The sequence below is a fragment of the Hypoxylon trugodes genome (genome assembly GCF_022578975.1).
Source record: "Hypoxylon trugodes strain CBS 135444 unplaced genomic scaffold F4822scaffold_10, whole genome shotgun sequence".
Classification (NCBI taxonomy): Eukaryota; Fungi; Ascomycota; class Sordariomycetes; order Xylariales; family Hypoxylaceae; genus Hypoxylon; species Hypoxylon trugodes.
Genome location: NW_026250025.1, coordinates 839,019 through 856,644, shown reverse-complemented (window position 1 = coordinate 856,644; position 17,626 = coordinate 839,019). Strand labels below are relative to the sequence as shown.

General features: G+C 45.9%; 6 protein-coding genes across 6 annotated transcripts; 2 read left to right on the top strand and 4 right to left on the bottom strand.

Annotated features, from left to right (window-relative positions):
* Window positions 1-20: 20 nt before the first annotated feature.
* F4822DRAFT_55605 (uncharacterized protein) lies at window positions 21-2,857 on the bottom strand. The gene is made up of 7 exons (XM_051463656.1): window positions 2,833-2,857; window positions 2,281-2,739; window positions 1,981-2,223; window positions 1,271-1,918; window positions 1,037-1,220; window positions 899-964; window positions 21-838 (listed from the first exon to the last, which is right to left on the bottom strand). The coding sequence occupies exons 2-7, from the start codon at window positions 2,359-2,361 to the stop codon at window positions 258-260; spliced, it is 1,803 nt and encodes a 600-aa protein (XP_051309699.1). The 5' UTR covers window positions 2,362-2,739; window positions 2,833-2,857; the 3' UTR covers window positions 21-257.
* Window positions 2,802-4,303, top strand: F4822DRAFT_55497 (oxidoreductase). Its single transcript, XM_051463654.1, has one exon. The coding sequence runs from the start codon at window positions 3,333-3,335 to the stop codon at window positions 4,233-4,235; it is 903 nt and encodes a 300-aa protein (XP_051309698.1). The 5' UTR covers window positions 2,802-3,332; the 3' UTR covers window positions 4,236-4,303.
* On the bottom strand, window positions 4,304-5,743 carry F4822DRAFT_55517 (pantetheine-phosphate adenylyltransferase-like protein). Its single transcript, XM_051463655.1, has one exon. The coding sequence runs from the start codon at window positions 5,605-5,607 to the stop codon at window positions 4,372-4,374; it is 1,236 nt and encodes a 411-aa protein (XP_051309697.1). The 5' UTR covers window positions 5,608-5,743; the 3' UTR covers window positions 4,304-4,371.
* Window positions 5,744-7,214: 1,471 nt separating this feature from the next.
* Window positions 7,215-10,066, top strand: F4822DRAFT_55448 (WD40 repeat-like protein). The gene is made up of 2 exons (XM_051463653.1): window positions 7,215-8,316; window positions 8,389-10,066. Exons 1-2 carry the CDS (start codon window positions 7,561-7,563, stop codon window positions 9,520-9,522), a joined length of 1,890 nt encoding a protein of 629 aa, XP_051309696.1. The 5' UTR covers window positions 7,215-7,560; the 3' UTR covers window positions 9,523-10,066.
* Window positions 10,067-10,205: 139 nt separating this feature from the next.
* On the bottom strand, window positions 10,206-13,671 carry F4822DRAFT_418008 (transcription initiation protein). Its single transcript, XM_051459495.1, has 2 exons — window positions 13,271-13,671; window positions 10,206-13,208 (listed from the first exon to the last, which is right to left on the bottom strand). Exons 1-2 carry the CDS (start codon window positions 13,496-13,498, stop codon window positions 10,347-10,349), a joined length of 3,090 nt encoding a protein of 1,029 aa, XP_051309695.1. The 5' UTR covers window positions 13,499-13,671; the 3' UTR covers window positions 10,206-10,346.
* A 601-nt stretch (window positions 13,672-14,272) lies between these two features.
* On the bottom strand, window positions 14,273-17,222 carry F4822DRAFT_418004 (uncharacterized protein). Its single transcript, XM_051459494.1, has 4 exons — window positions 16,597-17,222; window positions 15,794-16,522; window positions 15,436-15,725; window positions 14,273-15,351 (listed from the first exon to the last, which is right to left on the bottom strand). Exons 1-4 carry the CDS (start codon window positions 16,938-16,940, stop codon window positions 14,786-14,788), a joined length of 1,929 nt encoding a protein of 642 aa, XP_051309694.1. The 5' UTR covers window positions 16,941-17,222; the 3' UTR covers window positions 14,273-14,785.
* Between the last annotated feature and the right edge of the window lie 404 nt (window positions 17,223-17,626).

The window sequence follows — 17,626 nt, the reverse complement described above, 5'->3', positions numbered from 1 at the left end:
CCCGGATGCTCCTTTTCTCACCATTCCATTATTCGGTCCGAGGCCGCATTTTTTACGAGCGTTTCCGCGTCAGTGGAGTGGATGTGGATGTGGTGGTACACAAGAATCGGGGATGCTCTTGTTACTCTGAATCTGCGTGAATAACACGTAATAACCAGCGCAGGTGTGTAACGAAGCGACTCTGTCGTAAGGGGCACGTATGGGCCTCATATCGCTAGGAACTACAGTGGAGCAGTAGGGGGAGTTTGCAAAGATGATTAAGGCATCGTAACACCATCGACAGGGCCCGCATCAAGTCTAGCTCTTCTTCGTATCGCCCATGAGATCCACCATGCAACCAGAATAGATAAGGACAAAAACCACGCCGCACTAACAGTACCAATAGTTGTAACTTCAAGAATGAACCCCCCCTCAACATCTAGGTCCAAAAGGAACCATGTGCCAATATCAAGATATGAAAGAACCGCCATACCCATCAGCAGACCGCACATGGCGATGTGCACTGCAGGATGTCTCCATCTTGTGCAAACACAAGAACATATAAGTATGTAGTAGTGAAGAACTGAACCCTGCACAAGGGTAAACCAGACGATGAAGTTGGTGATCATCGTGATGGGGTCAACTTGCCAGAATAGAACGTTCGCAGCAGTGTATGCAGTATACAAAACATAAATAGCAGGTGCCCATTTTAACCAGGGCGTCCTATCGTAGTATTCTGTGAAATGAGCTGGATCTAAAATCCAATAATTCGACTTGTTTGAATTTGGAACGTCGGGCTGAGTGAATAAGCCGGAAGCCTGAGGTTGAACCCCTTGATTTTGTTCCTGGATGATGCCAGCTACAAGATATCAGCGCGACTAGGTACTCTATAGGAACAGAAATATCAGCGAGCTATTACCTTCAGGCACATTCGAACCATAATCTCTGGGCTCAATTATGCTCTCTCTGCTGTCCTCGTGTTGAGCTATAGGTTGTCAGTGAACAAAGTCCCTAGAAGATGCGATAATTAAGCTAGAAGGATAGAAATGGCACATACCAGGAGCAAATGCTTCTCGTCCAGAACGAATTAGAATTAAAAGGGGCCCAGCTATTAAGAGCACGGGTAGTATCTGCCCAAATGACCATGTAGTATCATCAGGAGCAGAGGATTTGTCTAGAACATATCTCAACTCATCGGTCCTAATAGTCCCCCAAGCTAGTGAAACGACGAGCCAGAATATCTACAGTTCCAGTTAGCAACTAAACATTGCCAGAAGACCTAGATACTCACATCTGCAACAGTAGACGTTGACACATCAATCCAAATACATACCACAAAATGAGCAGCGACGATCACATTAGAAGCCGCCCTATCTAAGAATGTCTCATTTCCAATAGGCTTCGAGAGATATGCTGCACTTTTGAGGCATTTGTCTATTAATATATCGGATAGAGAGCGAGACCTTAAGCAATCGCATCGAAAGCCACCATAAAGCCTGAATACTTTTGCTGTGTAGTTCAACACTAGAAGAAGTATCGACAAGATCATAGAGTTCTTTCCTGCGAAAAGCGTCCCTTTGAAATCCGTGTTGAAATAACATATGGCGTAAGATGACGGTGCTGCGTCTTGTATCTGTGGTTCGCTGTGGTCAAAGTCATCTGGATCCCAGAAGAAATGACCGGTGGGTACGAGCGCAACTATCAAGATTACCAGTAAAACGAACGTTGATATAAGTCTCCATGCCCTTTCGAAAGGGTGTCGTATTAAATAACTTCGAAGGAATGTTAATGCCGATAAGTTTGTTATACAGGAAAACCATGATAGGTACACGATCATTTTCCAATGCAGAGCCGAAATTTTCTGGGGGAGGAGTGCTAAGCCCGTAATCAAGATGGCCAGACCATTAACAATTTGGATGTCGGCCATGTTTACGGCGCACTGTGGATAGATTATTCGTATGCTAAAATCGTAGAAATTTATGAAAACCCGGGAATTGATACCTTGTCAAAAGCGGCCGCTAAACGCCCATCTCTATATAGAGATTGCCATTGTAAAGCATCGATGCAAAGTATCCGCCTTGTGATTTTCAGCACGAGCTGATCGAATGGATTTGGTCGAACTTCAACCAGTGTGCCGTGTTCCGCATCGCCGAACGGATTTAAGGTGGGATCGTAACCGAAAATATAATAGACCAGAATGATGCAAAGCAATATATATGCCATCGATATAAACCCAGCGAGGACCTAGCATGCATTTTGACAAGTTAACGTTGTTAATGGAGATGTTCATATGTTACCTACGCCATAGCCAGTAATATCCGGGACTGGATTTATTTCAAGCGGATTTGAGGGTTGATGTATGCAGTATTCAGGACTGGGCATCGCAACGAATTATTTCTACTCGAAATTACCGATATCATGATTGCCTAGCTGTACAGTGCCGGTATATACGAAATTTGGAAAAAGAAGACATAGAAATGAAATATAGCGAGGTAACATTCTATTATTCGACAAGAAACGTCGAGACTATATTGTAGCCGACTGAAGACTGGAATTTAAATCAGTATTGGGGGACACAAATTGCTCGGCTAGTTTGCGTACATCCCTCAGCCACAATCCTCACAACGTAATAATACCGATTTGGTGACTTTTTTGCTTTGTTTCTGGCCCCGGTGGTCATCATGTCCATCGTGCTTACCATCGCCAAGGCTAAGGCGTCGCTGATATCGAACGTGGAGTAGGTACTTCGCGCTCTTTTGCCTTGCTTTATTAGTACACGAGTTCTATACTTGGGATGAAGGATGGGGTGTCTCTTCCGAGTCCCGACATCTTTTTATAATTCAGGCATATTACTAATTGTGGAACTCCTTCTGTAGCCTTTCTATCCGTTGAACGCCACGGTTACACGGGCACTTCTCAACAAATCCGTGGATCTATATTTGCGGAATAGATGTAGGGGCGAGCAGTTAAAATGGCTGCTTCAAGTCGTAATAGACGAAATGTTTAGAAATGATGCCATACATTGAACAATGCTCAAACGACCTTGTGTGACATAAACGTGAGTAGGGGTAGGATTTATATTTGTGGAATAAGAGGAATATTCCAACAACTCACGATCGTGGAGACGGATATAAAATAAACCATCTGTCCCGATTTCGCTGTCTCCAAGTCGACGATCGGAGCGGAGAAGATGCATCTCGCAAGTCTAGCTGGCTCTGGTGCAGATAGAGGAGATGACCCCGCAGTCTATTGACGTAGGTATTTCGATATAAAAGTGGCTTTCAAGGGAACTATCATCGTTAGTTATACATCTCCTTGATCATATATTATCCTCGCTTAATAAAAACGTCAAAATGGCAATGGAAAGATCAGATCTAAGCACAAGGGTCCTTCCCAAGATCACACTAGGAGACGGGACCCCCGGATCTTTGACGGCCCCACCTCCGCCTTTACCCCGCGATGTTCCGGCAGCTACTCGGGCTCAGGAACGATTTCGAGTGACAGGCAATGCTATTGTCACGGGAGGAGCTGGGGATCTTGGGTTCGCTGCGAGTAGAGCTCTTCTTGACCATGGCTTGGAGGGTTTAATGATATTTGACATGAACCCAACGGATGCACAAGCTAGGATCGATGTACTGAAGTCTGAGTTTCCCGAGGCTAAAATCCATTTCCAAAAGGTGGATGTAACGGACGAAGAAGGTGTAAACGCTGCGGTTGATGAAACGGTCAAAATATTTGGCAGCGTCAGTATTTTACTGAGTTTCGCTGGTATGGTGGCTTGCGGACATGCGCTAGATTTCTCGTCGAAGGATTGGAACCGGATTATTAATGTCAACACAATTGGAGGGTTCCTTGTCGCGCGAGCGATGGCGCGAACGATGATACAGCGTGGAATCGGCGGAAGTATGGTATTTATTGCGAGTATTTCGGGACATAGGGTGAATTTCCCCCAGCCTCAAGTGTCGTACAATGTGTCCAAGGCTGGGGTGGTGACTATGGTGAAGTCGTTAGCTGCAGAGTGGGCAAATCATGGGATACGAGTGAATAGCATATCGCCGGGGTATATGGACACTATTTTGAACGAGGGAGATGGTTTAGATGAGGCAAGAAAAGCATGGCTTAGTAGGCATCCGTTAGGAAGAATGGGCCAACCGGATGAACTGTCGGGAGCAATTGTGATGCTTGCAAGTCGCGCTGGAAGTTATTTCAACGGTGCGGATCTTCTGTTGGATGGAGGGCAGACTCTTCTCATGTAGCCTCTTTTCGTAGTCTCTTCATGTAATCTAGTATTTTTGTAATTGGCACAGCTCTCTCTAACCTGTACTTGGTCATGGTTTAGAGTACATTAGCTATATCCGTATTCTCTAGTTGAGAGAGAATCAGAACCCTAAATTAAGTACGAGACTCGGCTATTTGCTTCCGAATAGCTGTACTACTTAACTTCTGAGCAAAATCCCGCGCTTCCGCTGATTTATGCACGATCCCCTCAGCATCGAGAACATCAACTTCAAATGTCTCTAACTCTCTCCAACCAAGTTCCTTTCGTTTATCGTTCACAGCATTTCCCCCGCTTCTTGTCTCACCTGAAACCACGAGGGCGTCCATATTTTCTGTGGTAATGGTGGGACCAAAAGCATCTTGGATAACCACGCAGTGAACCTCGATGGTACCGTCTCGGAATTGAGTGATGAATTCCCCGTTGCTTTTAGTAATTTGTGGTACCTGGCCACCTTTCCATCCGCTTTTAGATAGCTCAAGCACAGACGATAGAAATTCGATTATGTTGGTTGCACGTTCATCCCAGGATTGTACATATTCTGCATACTTTTTCCTCTTCAGCAGTTCATCTCCAGTGATACCGATGATGAATTGACATGGCTGCGATGTACCCTTCTCGGGGATCTTCAGCAGTAAAGCAGCAGCTGTTAAAAGCAATTTGTGTCCGGGGTGGAGATGATCGAATGTACCTCCTAAGCATACAATTGGGTGAAGTGTGGTTTGAGGGGATGATTGCGGCGGGGCTGCCGGCTCGATAGATATAGCAAGCCCGCCTTCAACGACAACGATCTGAGTTTGTTTCAAGGTTTGAATACCCTCAAAAAGCTTGAGGTATGTCGAGAGTAACTGATAAGTAGATTCGGTACTTGGATGAAATATGTACTTCCAAGGATGATAAGCCGAGGCGAAGGTGGCAAGATCTATTATTGCCGTATTATTTGGTTCTATTGCTGGTTTTGAATCTGCTACGGCCCGCTTTGATGGATCATGATCGACGAAAATAACTCGAACGTCTACAGATCCCGGGCCGGCGTGGATATCTGTAGCAACCGATAGTTGAGCGCAAATGACGGATATGATGCTGTATAAATCAGCTAGGATAGATTGAGAACGAGACCAGGATAGCGACTTTTGTCGTGGTGAATATCCTGTGAGAATTGGCGATGCTAAGGCAACAATTAGGACGGATCCGTCTTTTCCGTTCTTCTCATCTTTTAATTTTGAGATGGCGGCTTCGAGAGGAGGTTCGTATGCGGCATCTAGGGCAATCCGGGTTGCGGGATGTGGAGGCGGGGGTAATAATAGGAGTGAGGGGAGATCATCTCCCACTGTAGCATTTGTTGGTGACATGAGGTCGAGTAAGCGACAAGATTATTAATTAAGAGAGTAAATGGAAGTGTATGAGTAAGTGAGTGAGTAGATCGATGAATTACTTGGGTAGTAGCGAGAACAAAGACCCAAGTAGGATATAGATATATGCGTCGGTTCGTATATATAGACGATATATGAGGATTCTATTAATTAAGAAAGTGAGGTCGGTTCCCCTTGTTGATTGACAGCGGTCCGTCCCTCGTGGGAAGCCCGGCTGGTGGCGTGACAGAAATCCGAACCGAATTCAGAATTCAAACCAAAGTCGAGAATCCTTGTCGTTGAGGTAATTCTTTAACCCGTGATAGAATGGGAATTGGGATGGAGTTTTTATATCTAGGACTTTTCTTTTGTCCTTCGGGATAGTATAGATAGGTACTTAGATAAACAATGACCAGTTTGATATGTTGTAGTTGTATTTGGCAGGTTCTTATGTCGACATTGAAATATTTCGAGTCATCATTTAATAGTATTGTCTTATTAATCGGAGATGTTCCAAGGTTGGTATTATTATATGTAAGGTAAGATAGTTGATGGTGATGGTTAGATAGAGGGACGCTAAATAGCGTAGAAGCTAAATTCAAACCCCCACAGTTACCTTCAATAGTAGGTACCTCGGTACATACGTCACCGTAAGTGGGCTGAGTTTAGTGGAATGTTCCCCAATATCAACACCTAGAGAAGAGGAACAATTAGATGCATGGTGTAAACACTAAATGCTTAATTCATCGTTGAATTTTAGCATATCCACGTGTATAACGTATCTAAAGTTCAATAACTCCTATTGATGTCTAGGCCTATTTCTATCTAACCACCTGGATACTCATGTCCTTTTATTTACTTCATGTTGAAAGATGTGACTTTTAAATAAAATAACTTTTTAGAAGAGTGTTGATATTCAACATTCAGTGTCGAGGAGATGTAAATCGGGTACTTAAAGTACCTAGGTACCTAGGCAGGTACGTGGAACTTTTAATGAGGGGTACCTTGTCTTAAATGGCAGTACTTTTGTAAACTGTAATTACATGTATCCTCGCATATTAATTGCATCTAGATCTACCTTATTACGCACTTTCAAATAAGTAGCTACGATCAATCAATTAATTTGATCTTACAAGTCAAAGATTTGATTGTGTACATCCTGCCCAACCATCTCCCCATCTCCACCACATCCATTTTACTGGAACTCCTTCACACGACTGGATACCAAAGAGTAGATCGAGTTGCTCTATCGCCAAGTTAGTAATGCGAGGCAATGAGAGCGATAGTAACGGTGGCTAATTTCGGAATCAACATATACCGACCGAAACGTTGCGACATCGTCTTCAGGCCGCCTTGAGGTTTCTCATCATTTGCGACTGAATGGTGTAGGCTTGGGCCATCTTCAGCTCTATTCCCTATTCCCTCTAGAGGTACCTATTCCTACCTACTACTAAGGTAGCCTACCACCTAAGGTATCAACAACAGCACCAAAACAGTGCTAGGATCAGTACACGCAACATCAACAGCCGCAACGATTAAGAGAGCCCAACCAGATCCTCCCGCCCGACGTCGCGAAATCTGCAGGGGGGGGAATATAGGTATCGACCTACCTACTAAGAATTACTCTGACTGCTACCTAACTTCTGACGCCGCTCGCAACATCCAAGTCTAACTAGCAATCTTGACATCCCAAGTCGAAAAATTTAGTCCCTGCGACTTGTTCTTTACATACATTTTCCTACCCAACCCTACGTATCCTTCTTCCCTTATCTATTCTTTCTCCCTCCTACGATTATTGTTTCCCCCTTCCAACTCTCCTTTACTATTTGACTCCCTTTCATCGCGACTCGGACCAATAGCGGTCCTCCCCCACCTAGTCAGTGGTTGTTTGGTTGTCTAGTTGTGTGTTCCAAGTACTTCGCAGCTTTGTCGCAAACTACCAGCGCATCCAATATGAATCAGACAGGCCAGTACGGAGCCGCCCCGAGACGAACTAATACCTATGGCTCTCAACACGACGAACTCCATATTTCCCCAACCATGAGCCACAGTGGACAATTGCCCTCCCCGCGAGACTTCACCACCGGTCCCCATATCAAGCTCGAACAACCTTCTTCGCAACCCGTCAATCCTCAATACCAAAATTCCGGTGTGCCCAACGTACTTCAACCTGGTGGTTTAGGCCCCGCTGGCTCTGGTCGTCCCCCCGCCATGAGTGCTAATACCGCGCCCACTCTACCCACCATGTCGGGTAGCATACAACATTCTCCGAGCGATTACACCTCGCCTTCGAAAGCACCTCCATTAAGCTTGTCGCATGGCTATTCTCGATCTAGTCCTGCCGCTCCTTATGAAACCTCCGCGACCACTTACTCTCCCTATACACCTACCACGCCTGGAGGATCTGGTGCTGGTCCGTCTCAATACATGTCGCCACAAGATCCAAAATATGGCGCTCCCGGTTCGCAGCGAAACATTTCCAACACACCGCTTGGTCTAGCCGATATTAGACCACGAGCCGATTCGAGTCTATCCGATGGCGGTCCTCCAGGTACACTTGGCTACGAACTCGCCAATATTCAACCATCTACAAGCAATTATCTAGCTCCTTGGGCACTCTATGCATTCGATTGGTGTAAATGGGCTCCTCAAGGTAGAGGAGCCGGTAAGGTCGCTGTCGGAAGCTACCTAGAAGATGGACATAACTTCGTATGTTAATGACCTCAATCTTGGAGTGTGTATTCGTTATATTCATAGCTGCTAACGATTTATACTCGATAGATCCAAATCCTTGATACCCAAATCGTCAATACCCCTTCCGATATATATACTCCTGGTTCCTCTAAGTATAGTATGGAATTTACCAAAGTTGCAGAAGCAACACATTCGTACCCTGTTACTCGCTTGCTATGGGAACCTCCCTCTTCCCAAAAACAATCTACCGATCTTCTAGCTACCTCCGGTGACCATCTTCGACTTTGGTCTCTTCCTACCGATGCCCAATCGACGCATTCGAACTTAGTGAACAAATCTAACATCGGCGCACCTGTTACGAAGCTTACGCCCCTCGCGCTATTATCGAATTCCAAGACACCAGATCATACCGCGCCGCTCACATCATTGGATTGGAATACGGTCTCGCCAAGCTTGATCATCACCTCCAGCATTGATACGACCTGTACAATCTGGGATATACCGTCCCTCACAGCCAAGACGCAACTAATTGCGCACGATAAGGAAGTCTACGATGTTCGATTTTGTGCCAATAGTGTGGACGTATTCGTTAGCTGTGGACAAGATGGAAGCGTGAGGATGTTCGATCTTCGCAGCTTGGAACATAGTACTATCATCTATGAACCAACTGCCAAGGACGATCGGGGTATGACCTCAAGACCGTCTGCTTACTCCCCAGGATTCTCTACTAATACTAAAATAGATGCGAATGGCGGAAGGATAAGCCCTACTCTTGCTCAACAAACCATGTCGCACGCGCCGCCTCTATTAAGATTAGCTACTTCACCACACGACACTTACATGCTGGCTACGTTTGCTCAAGATTCAAATGTCATCCGTATCCTCGATGTACGACATCCAGGACAAGCATTACTAGAATTGCGCGGACACGGCGGATCCGTAAACTCGATAGAATGGGCACCCGGCAGAAGAGGTTTACTTGCTTCAGGTGGTGATGATTGCCAAGTACTATTATGGGATCTTGTCAACAGTACTCCTACAACCGGCCATGCTTCTAACGGAGTCGGTTCGGCCGATAAACACCTTACACCGGTTGCTAGCTGGCAATGTGATTACGAAGTCGGCAACCTCGGATGGGCTCCTCCTCTTCACAACGGGGATGGCGTCGGTGACTGGCTCGGTGTAAGTGGCGGACGAGGTGTCTGGGGTGTAAAGATTTGATTTTATCGATCATATCCATAGTCACCACCCCGTTAGGTATGTATGTGGCAAGGGTTGATGCAAATTCGTTGGAAAGCCTCGATGCAAATCCTTCTTCCTGCTCCCACCGCCAAATACATCCATTATCCTATAGATTGGCACTACCCCTCCCTTCAGATTGCTACATGCATTTACGAAGCAAGGCGTTTTTTTTTATTCTTGGGCCCGCATCTTGTTTTGTGGATGGGCGAGCTCGAAGAGTTTGTTTGGGGATGATGGGCATAATAGGGTAGGGTAGGGCTATTGTGCTGGTGGTTTAAAGAATTAGGTACATCTTAGGTAGGTAGTGGGTAGGCTACTTTGAAGCAAAAAAAAACAAAGGAGTCATTTCACTATCTTATGCGAGAAGGGAAGAGAATGGGGGTTGTGTCCAAAAATTCAGTTGTTGAGAGTATGAGAGTGGGGTTTTTCATCATGCTGAAATACCTTAACCTGTATATTAGGAGTAGTGATATGGGATAGTAGACAGGTTTAGCTTAATGAATTGGTACTGGAGGCTAGATGGTATTCATTCATGGGCATGTGGTTAGCTAGGTCGAGGTCTGGTGGTACATTATAAAGGGCGGCCAGTTCCAGTAGGCGATGATAGTACAATACTTTAAAGCATAAAGACGTTTAATAAAAAGGATTGATTGGGAAAAGACTATGAAAACCATCCTATGCTACATGGTACGGCCGAACCCCGAAGGTAAGTGTAAATAATACAAAACTCCATGTCACTCCCCATCCCGTGCTGTGCCATGCCTTTTCTTCTGTGATACCATTTTTCTAATTATCTAAATCGCTCAATCATCATCAGTGTATCGGGGACCGGCAGCGGGTGTCTCTGCGCTGTATGCACCAGGGGTAGGCGCTCCATAATATCCGCTGTTCGATGCGAATCCGCTTGCTGCTGGTGTAGGGGCCGCCGCCGCAGGTGTGGGGGCTGAGTCGGCTCCCCATCCTCCTTGCCAACCTGCTCCGGGAGTGGGAGCATTCATGGCGCCAGGTGTAGGCGCATTGTAGGCACCAGGTGTCGGGGCATTCAAAGCCCCGGGAGTGGGGGCACCTAGCAGCCCAGCACCGGGAGTTGGGGCATCGTAGGCATTTGATGATCCACTAGCGCCAGGTGTATATCCCCATGTATCACCTCCACTAGCACCCGGTGTAGCCGCTGAGGCACCATAGGGCGTCTTGGATCCCCAGTTATCACCACTACCACTACCACCATAAGCGGGCGTCTTGGATCCGTGACTGAAATGATCAGGTGCTGGTGTCTTCGCACCCGAGGACCACGCTGGTGTACGGTTACCAGAGCCATAAGAAGTTCTGCTTCCATCGTAAGGATTGACTGTACGGGACCCATCAGCCCACGCAGGTGTCCGACCACCATCACCACCCTTGCTCCACGCAGGAGTGCGTCCACCACTTCCACCCGTGGATGGGGTCTTCCAAGCAGGAGTTCGTGATGAAGCTCCGCCCACTGGTGTACGGCTTCCACTCCAATCCGGGTTTCCTTGAGGCCTTCCCCCAAATCCACCTTGGTTAGGGCGTCGGCTGTCGTAATTCTTGATTTCTCGCCCAGTAATGCTGTCACGAACTGTAACATCAGTCTTCGGGATGCTGATGATCTTTCCTTTACTATGCATTTCAACACGAGCGTGCGTATCGGTAGTATCCTTGACACGACCGAGTGAACCCTTCCAACCACCCTTTCTTATCGTGACGGTTTGTCCGATTAGCTTGTCTCGACCAAATGTAGCCTTGGGAGGTGGCATGCTACTCCTGTCTCTGTCGCCACCCGCATTCATCTTTCTTGCAGGGTTCATAGCCGCCAGATCGGGACCAGAATGACCTGCGTTGACACGTCCACCTTTCGCTGAGATCGTAGATACGTTGTTGACCTTGCACACAAAAATACCAGCATTCTCGTTGGTGGAATGCGTGTGGCAGAATACATAGGTGCGGTGGATGTGAATGATCTTGCCTTGTCGACCCATACCGCCGTGCTCCTTGACAACATCGTCGGGTCGAATTTCGGATCCGTTACGATCGGCAGCCACGGCGAGCTTTCGTTTTGGGAGCTTGTTAGCGATCTGTGAAGGCATAACCTGTCTAGTATCACCATTCTGATCGAGTACAACAAGTGTCTCTCGATCAACCTTGACAATACAGCCAACCGTCATAGGGTCAAGCTGAACGAGATCAAGTAATGAGTATTGACCGAGTGATCCTTGTCCACCAATATCGCTAGCCTCTCTAAGATCTTTGCTAAATACGGTGATCTCGGTTGTCGTTTGGTCAGTAAGAAGAGTGACACGATCTTCAACAATGTTGACGACCATGCCGACCTCGTCACGATATCGACTACCTCCAATAACCTTGACGTGGTCGCCAGTTCGGAATCGTTTACGAAGACCCTTTGTCGGAACTTCGATGGTCTGTCCGGCTAGGTCGCCTTCGGTAACTGCAATGGTGACGATATCTGCTTGAACATTTGTAGCCTTTCCGACTACACCCTTTTGTTCGCCATCGTAGACTTCTACCACATCGCCAGGTAGGTATGTGACGTTCGCATTACTATCCTTAAGACTAGCTGCGAGTGACTTGAGATCGATATTCTCAACGCCATCTTCGCCTCCGTTGGCGAATTTAGTCACTTCTTCTAATGTCGGGTTCACGTCAGTGACAATCAAGTGTTGAATCTTGATATCCTTGACTTGGAATCCCTTTTCGAACTCGTCACCGTTATAATTCCAGGTATTAGCCTGGCTACTGTATTGAAGCGTACGTGGGTGTCGCTTCCTGGCCTCGGTCTCGCTAAACAATCTTTGAGGGGGTCGAGGTCCGACAATTGGTCGCTTTCGCTTTTTATCGGCCGGGCTTGTGAACGATTCATCTCGTAATCCGTAATCAAGTCGAGGAATGAAGCGAACCCTAGCATCGAGGCCGTTCTCGGTAATATCGAGAACTTGCGCAAGATCACCAGAATGCTTAGCAGGTCTTCGAAGTCGCACCCAGGCACCAGGTTCAAGAGTAGGTACTTTTTGAACCCTCATCAAATCCGGTCGTTCCTTAATATCGACCAAGACTAACTTGCTGCGCGGGTAAACATTCATGATATTCTCGAGGGCGAGTAAGACGTCGCTCTGTCTGGGAGCTTCAACGTAGATAAGTCCCTTCATAATGGAATTGGGACCAGCTCGCTCGAATGCACCGGTAATCGCCAATTGATCTTTCGTGTTTGCGCGTTCACCAATCCTCTTGCAAATGGCTTGGACAACTTCACGTTCCTTGCCTTCTTTGCATCGTACACCCCAGATACTTGGATCATCAACACTGGGGAGAAGCAATCTCTGGGGTACGATAGAGGATTCGCCCATGCCACGTGCCGCTCGACGATTTCCATATTTGCGTACATATCCTTCGGCCGCTCGTTCGAGATCTTCTTGGGTGATCGCGTCGCGCTGTCGATCGAGTTCTCGGTGTCGCCTATCGTCGTCTAGTCGGCTCTGTTCGCCGAAGTCGCCAGGTTCCTCGTTTTCAATGAATCCCTCATTCTCTTCGGCGGCTTCTTCATCATCTTCACCTTCGTCTTCGTCGTCAACTTCGGCTTCGATATCGAAAAACGCGTTTCGTCTGTCGCGGCGGCGTTTGCGACGATGACCCTTTCAAAGATTCGGTTCATTACGAGGCCTGGTAATGAGGAACGCGTAATGAAATGACTCACCTGGACATCATCCTCTTCGTCATCTTCCTCCTCCTCTTCATCATCATCTCCGGCTACATCTCCCTCAGCATCATCATCCTCGTCGTCATTAGCCCCATTACGCGGGGGCGAAGATTTATTAGGCTGCTGTCTTGATTGCTGATTCTCGTCATCGCTGAGGTCGGCAGGCGCAGGATTAAAATCCTCTTCGTCCGACTCAGGCTGATCGTGGTCGCGAGGATCACTCATTGTGGCGAATAATTAGGTGTGTCAATGAATAAAGGAATAAATTAATCTGTCGAACTCGAGATTGGGTAGAGAGGAGAGAGAAATAGATGAAAAGGTGAGAACATAAAAAAGGTGAAAAGGTGAAAGGTGAAAGGGTTTAAGATGATGATTTAAAGTTGAACCTGCGAAAGTTAGATTCTTTGATTGATGGCAGTAGCACCTGGAGGATAAGATTTCTAGGCAAGCTCTAGGCTTTAGACCAAATAAGGCTTAGCGTGTTTTAGAAGACAGCTACCAATGACATGGATCCATGAAGTGGGTCAAGTAAAGTGGGGCCTGAAGGGGCAGTGAAGGTACCTATGTACCTGCCTTTCTTAATGAACAAGTCGATCAAGAATAAGAAGACTAAGAATAAGAAGACTAAGAAGAATTAAGAAGAATAAGGATATAAAAAAAAGGATAGCGTACCTTGAAAGATTATAAACACTCAAGTTTCTTCAAGTATTTTAGGCGCTTACCTAATAAACCCTAGATCTTATAGAACATGGGATCGCCGGTAAGCTTGACGAAATATTTTGCAAATAAGCTGTGTAATGTACCCCAGTGAGATTTATCGTCAGTATTCATCGTCAGTAGTTAAACAATTAGGCTCTCTGGAACCACTCAGGTAATCACACGGACGTATGCCGAGATACCTGTGTACGCTCCTTCCACGAAGCTAAACCTATTACTTCAGACTATGCAGTATAAAGAATGCAAAGACGTTGGAATTTATTCGAATATTTAACACGATCATGAAAATCACCAATGTCAGAAGGCCGTAGTATATTAGATTTATCGAACTTTTAAAATTCAGAAAATAGAAGAAAAGAGTTGAAGGGAGCCAACTATAATTGTTCAAGTAATTAATAGCATATTAGCTATTACATAAACGAAGGTAAGTAACTCTAAGTAAATGAAATGCCTAAAAGTAGAGAAAAGCCGCAAGAAACTGGCAATAGGAAAATATCATAGCTCATTCTTATACACGTACCCAATACCAATACAGTAAGTCGTAACAAGAGGAAAGAGACAAATACGGGAATGGTAATAAAAAAACCAAAAGCGGAGATATCCAAACATCTAAAAGTGAAATTCGTACATGTGTGATCAAGACAATTCGTAAAAATTGACATGGTTTCTCCAGCATCAGTTAATGCCTATACGTCGTCAGTCAAGTATAGTTGAACAGGGAAATGAAAGCAGGAAGTCTTCATTAGATTGAGAGACTATTAGGGGGTTACTTACTAACAAGCGAGAACTAGGCTCTCAGTTCTGTTCGTTCTGTGGAATATAGGGCATGTCATGATCTTCCTGGAGGAAGCCAGACCAGTCTTGGTTTATATCACCAAAAGTCCAATTGAGATCCTGTTGGTCCAAGACAAGCCCCTGAGAAGGTCCGTTCATAAAAGCTGGCGATGTCCCGTAGTTCATGGCTGTCATTTGCGGCTCAAGCATGCCGAACTGTGTCTGTGGGTTCGGCATGAGCATTGGTGGGCCTCCATGTCTATCCATCTTTGGCCCGGAAACTCGCTGTCGTGGCAGATTCGGACTCCGTTGAATTGGCGTGGATGGCATCGTAACTTGAGTAGCTGTTTGGTCACTAGTTGAAGAATTTCCGAAAGATGGTGTATCGTTCAAGTCGGTATGAAGTTTGTATACCTTCAGAGCCATGGAATTCATGCGGGTTTTCATTAAAAGCTCCTCTCCTGGGGCAAACTGAATGTCACCAGATCCGGTCTCGTGGTCTAGGAACCGGCTGAACAAGCGTGCGAAATTTTGGGTGTTGGCTGGTGCTGGGCACGGTTTAACCCCTGGTGTTGTTCGTTCGGCCCCTAGGGAGTGGTTAGAATAGTTATCTGAACGTCTGGGTACCCATATGTGTGCATCTGGGTCCATCGTTAGAATATTTCACTCACAAGGGTGTGTAGGGCGTGGTTGATCTGGGTAGATTGTGTCCCAAATTTCATTCCACTTCTCTACCTCAGAGACCTTCTGCCTTTTCTTTCCACCGCTTCTGTCAAGAAGTGTCCATTGTTCCATGTTTATGCCCGCATTTGGCTCGGGGCTTCCGAGGGCACATGGTTCTCGTTGTTGACGATGTTTTCTGAGCTCGGCGACGCTTTCCTCGCTGGTTTTACCCTTTCCAGAAAAGACTTTGAAGCATCGTTCGCATTGTATCGACAGGTGTTTTCGTTTAATGTGTTCCCTAGATCGATTGTTAATAACATATCATCCGGTAAATACCTAGGGTATGATGCGAAGAGGATGTCTTACTTCAATCTTTGGATTGTCTTATATCCCGATTCGCATACTCGATATTGGTTGCCAGTGGTTGTATTGCTACAGAACCTGTCGGGGTATAGCTTATTAAAAGGACAAGCATATCGACCTCTGAGGTCACCCGATGCCGAGGCATCATCGTGATTGTCAGGAGATCCGTTCCCTTCGTTGTCTTCCCTATCATCTCCATCTCCTTCATCATCAGAGCCTCTACCTCGAGACCCAGATAGTCGCACTCGTTTATGAGACTTGGATGGTTTCTTGTCGGTGCTAGAAGTCGTGTACGGCTGTTGTGAATTTTCGCTCGAATCTGAATTTTGGCAATTGATCATGCCTCTTTGCCAACCTCCAATCTTTCTCGCTTCGTTATGGATCTGATCTCTGTGCAACTCGACAATCAACCAAGCCGCAAGTTCGAGATTATCAACGTTGGACAGGACCGCCATCTCGATTCGATCAGGTTCGCCCCCCCATTCGTTATCGTCGTCTTCGTCATCGTCGGAATCCATATCATCTTCTTCAAAATCACTAGCGAACTCTTCATATTTATCTCGATTAAGACCATTTTTAGCGTCGTTCGTTCTGTCTTCGACGGTGCCGTCTTTGCAGTTACAACATTTATTGCAGCTATTGCATCGACAACAGTTTCGTCTCGAGTCAGGTATTCTTCCAGGTAAACATTCTCCGCAGCTTGTGCATCGGAGGGGTGGTTTGATAGCTTCCCTGTTCATTATTCCCGTAAAACGTAAGTTAAACTACCACAGAGGAGAGAAATAGAAAAACAAACCGCTACTAACCTTGGCTCTGGAATTTGAGGAAAATTGCTGCCCTCGCTATCACCATTGGATGATCTTCCGCATTGTTCGGGTACTTGCAGCTCCAAAAAAGGGACCTCACATGAAGCCGGACTCTGTACCGAGTGAACAGCCGAAGAGCCATCCCATACGCTATCGACTATACTTGGAGTATTAGAACGACTTGAGAATGTGCCGGTACGAAAGATTGAATTTTGGATGAAATTCTTAGAGTGTTGAAGATCATGAATACCACTATCTGCTTGAAGTTGAGCAACCAAATTCTTTCCACTCTCCTCAACTAGTGAGTAGGAAGATATCATGTCTTTTTGAGATGATGATGCCATGGCGTGCTATAGTTTTTGTGTGGAATAAAACAAAACAAGAGGTTTCTGTTACTTTGTCCTGGATGAGGCTCTGGAGTCCACTTTACGTACTGCTCGTAATGGTCAGGGGTTCTAGATGATTGTATGTCAGAACGTAGGTGCCTAGAGTGTGATGTTTATATCACGCCTACAAAAACCTCAAACGAATAAGGAAATTCAACGTTCGATAAACTTGGAGCATGATGCGCCCGGATGGACGAAATTCCATCTGACACCCGAAGCCTCACGCATTTGCGCTGCATATATCTTAGCTGCGCAAATGAGTGACGGAATCATACATAAAATTGCACTTTCTCATCCTGGCGGCTGTCGAATCCACCAATAGGCATCGTCACTGAAAGTGATGGAGGGTTTCAATTCATAAGCCACAATGCTTCGCGACGCAAATGCGCCATGTACCGGACTGACATGGTATTTTCGTCAGGCATTCCCAGGATTCGTAAAATCATTGGGGGTTCTGTTTCATAGTTAATACACATTTCTTGATATATGATTGGTCAATTGATTATTATTTTGTTATTTTTTATTCCACACAAGCTACGTTCGGAGAACATATGAACATACCTAGGTAGATTACACGATTCGTGGCGTTGCAATGGAAAAGGGGGACCAAAAAAACGTCTAACACGGCATGATGCATAATAAAA

What these genes read in the sequence shown, in the direction of transcription:
- F4822DRAFT_55497 (XM_051463654.1), top strand. Translation starts at nt 3,333, where the DNA reads ATGGCAATGGAAAGATCAGATCTAAGCACAAGGGTCCTTCCCAAGATC.
- F4822DRAFT_418004 (XM_051459494.1), bottom strand. Translation starts at nt 16,940, where the DNA reads ATGGCATCATCATCTCAAAAAGACATGATATCTTCCTACTCACTAGTT. An exon ending in CCTCAAATTCCAGAGCCAAG is followed by an intron (nt 16,523 to 16,596) that starts GTTAGTAGCGGT and finishes AATAATGAACAG; the next exon opens with GGAAGCTATCAAACCACCCC. An exon ending in AAGACAATCCAAAGATTGAA is followed by an intron (nt 15,726 to 15,793) that starts GTAAGACATCCT and finishes CAATCGATCTAG; the next exon opens with GGAACACATTAAACGAAAAC.
- F4822DRAFT_55517 (XM_051463655.1), bottom strand. Translation starts at nt 5,607, where the DNA reads ATGTCACCAACAAATGCTACAGTGGGAGATGATCTCCCCTCACTCCTA.
- F4822DRAFT_418008 (XM_051459495.1), bottom strand. Translation starts at nt 13,498, where the DNA reads ATGAGTGATCCTCGCGACCACGATCAGCCTGAGTCGGACGAAGAGGAT. An exon ending in ACGAAGAGGATGATGTCCAG is followed by an intron (nt 13,209 to 13,270) that starts GTGAGTCATTTC and finishes AATCTTTGAAAG; the next exon opens with GGTCATCGTCGCAAACGCCG.
- F4822DRAFT_55448 (XM_051463653.1), top strand. Translation starts at nt 7,561, where the DNA reads ATGAATCAGACAGGCCAGTACGGAGCCGCCCCGAGACGAACTAATACC. An exon ending in TAGAAGATGGACATAACTTC is followed by an intron (nt 8,317 to 8,388) that starts GTATGTTAATGA and finishes TATACTCGATAG; the next exon opens with ATCCAAATCCTTGATACCCA.
- F4822DRAFT_55605 (XM_051463656.1), bottom strand. Translation starts at nt 2,361, where the DNA reads ATGCCCAGTCCTGAATACTGCATACATCAACCCTCAAATCCGCTTGAA. An exon ending in CAACGTCTACTGTTGCAGAT is followed by an intron (nt 1,221 to 1,270) that starts GTGAGTATCTAG and finishes CTGGAACTGTAG; the next exon opens with ATATTCTGGCTCGTCGTTTC. An exon ending in ACGAGAAGCATTTGCTCCTG is followed by an intron (nt 965 to 1,036) that starts GTATGTGCCATT and finishes GACAACCTATAG; the next exon opens with CTCAACACGAGGACAGCAGA.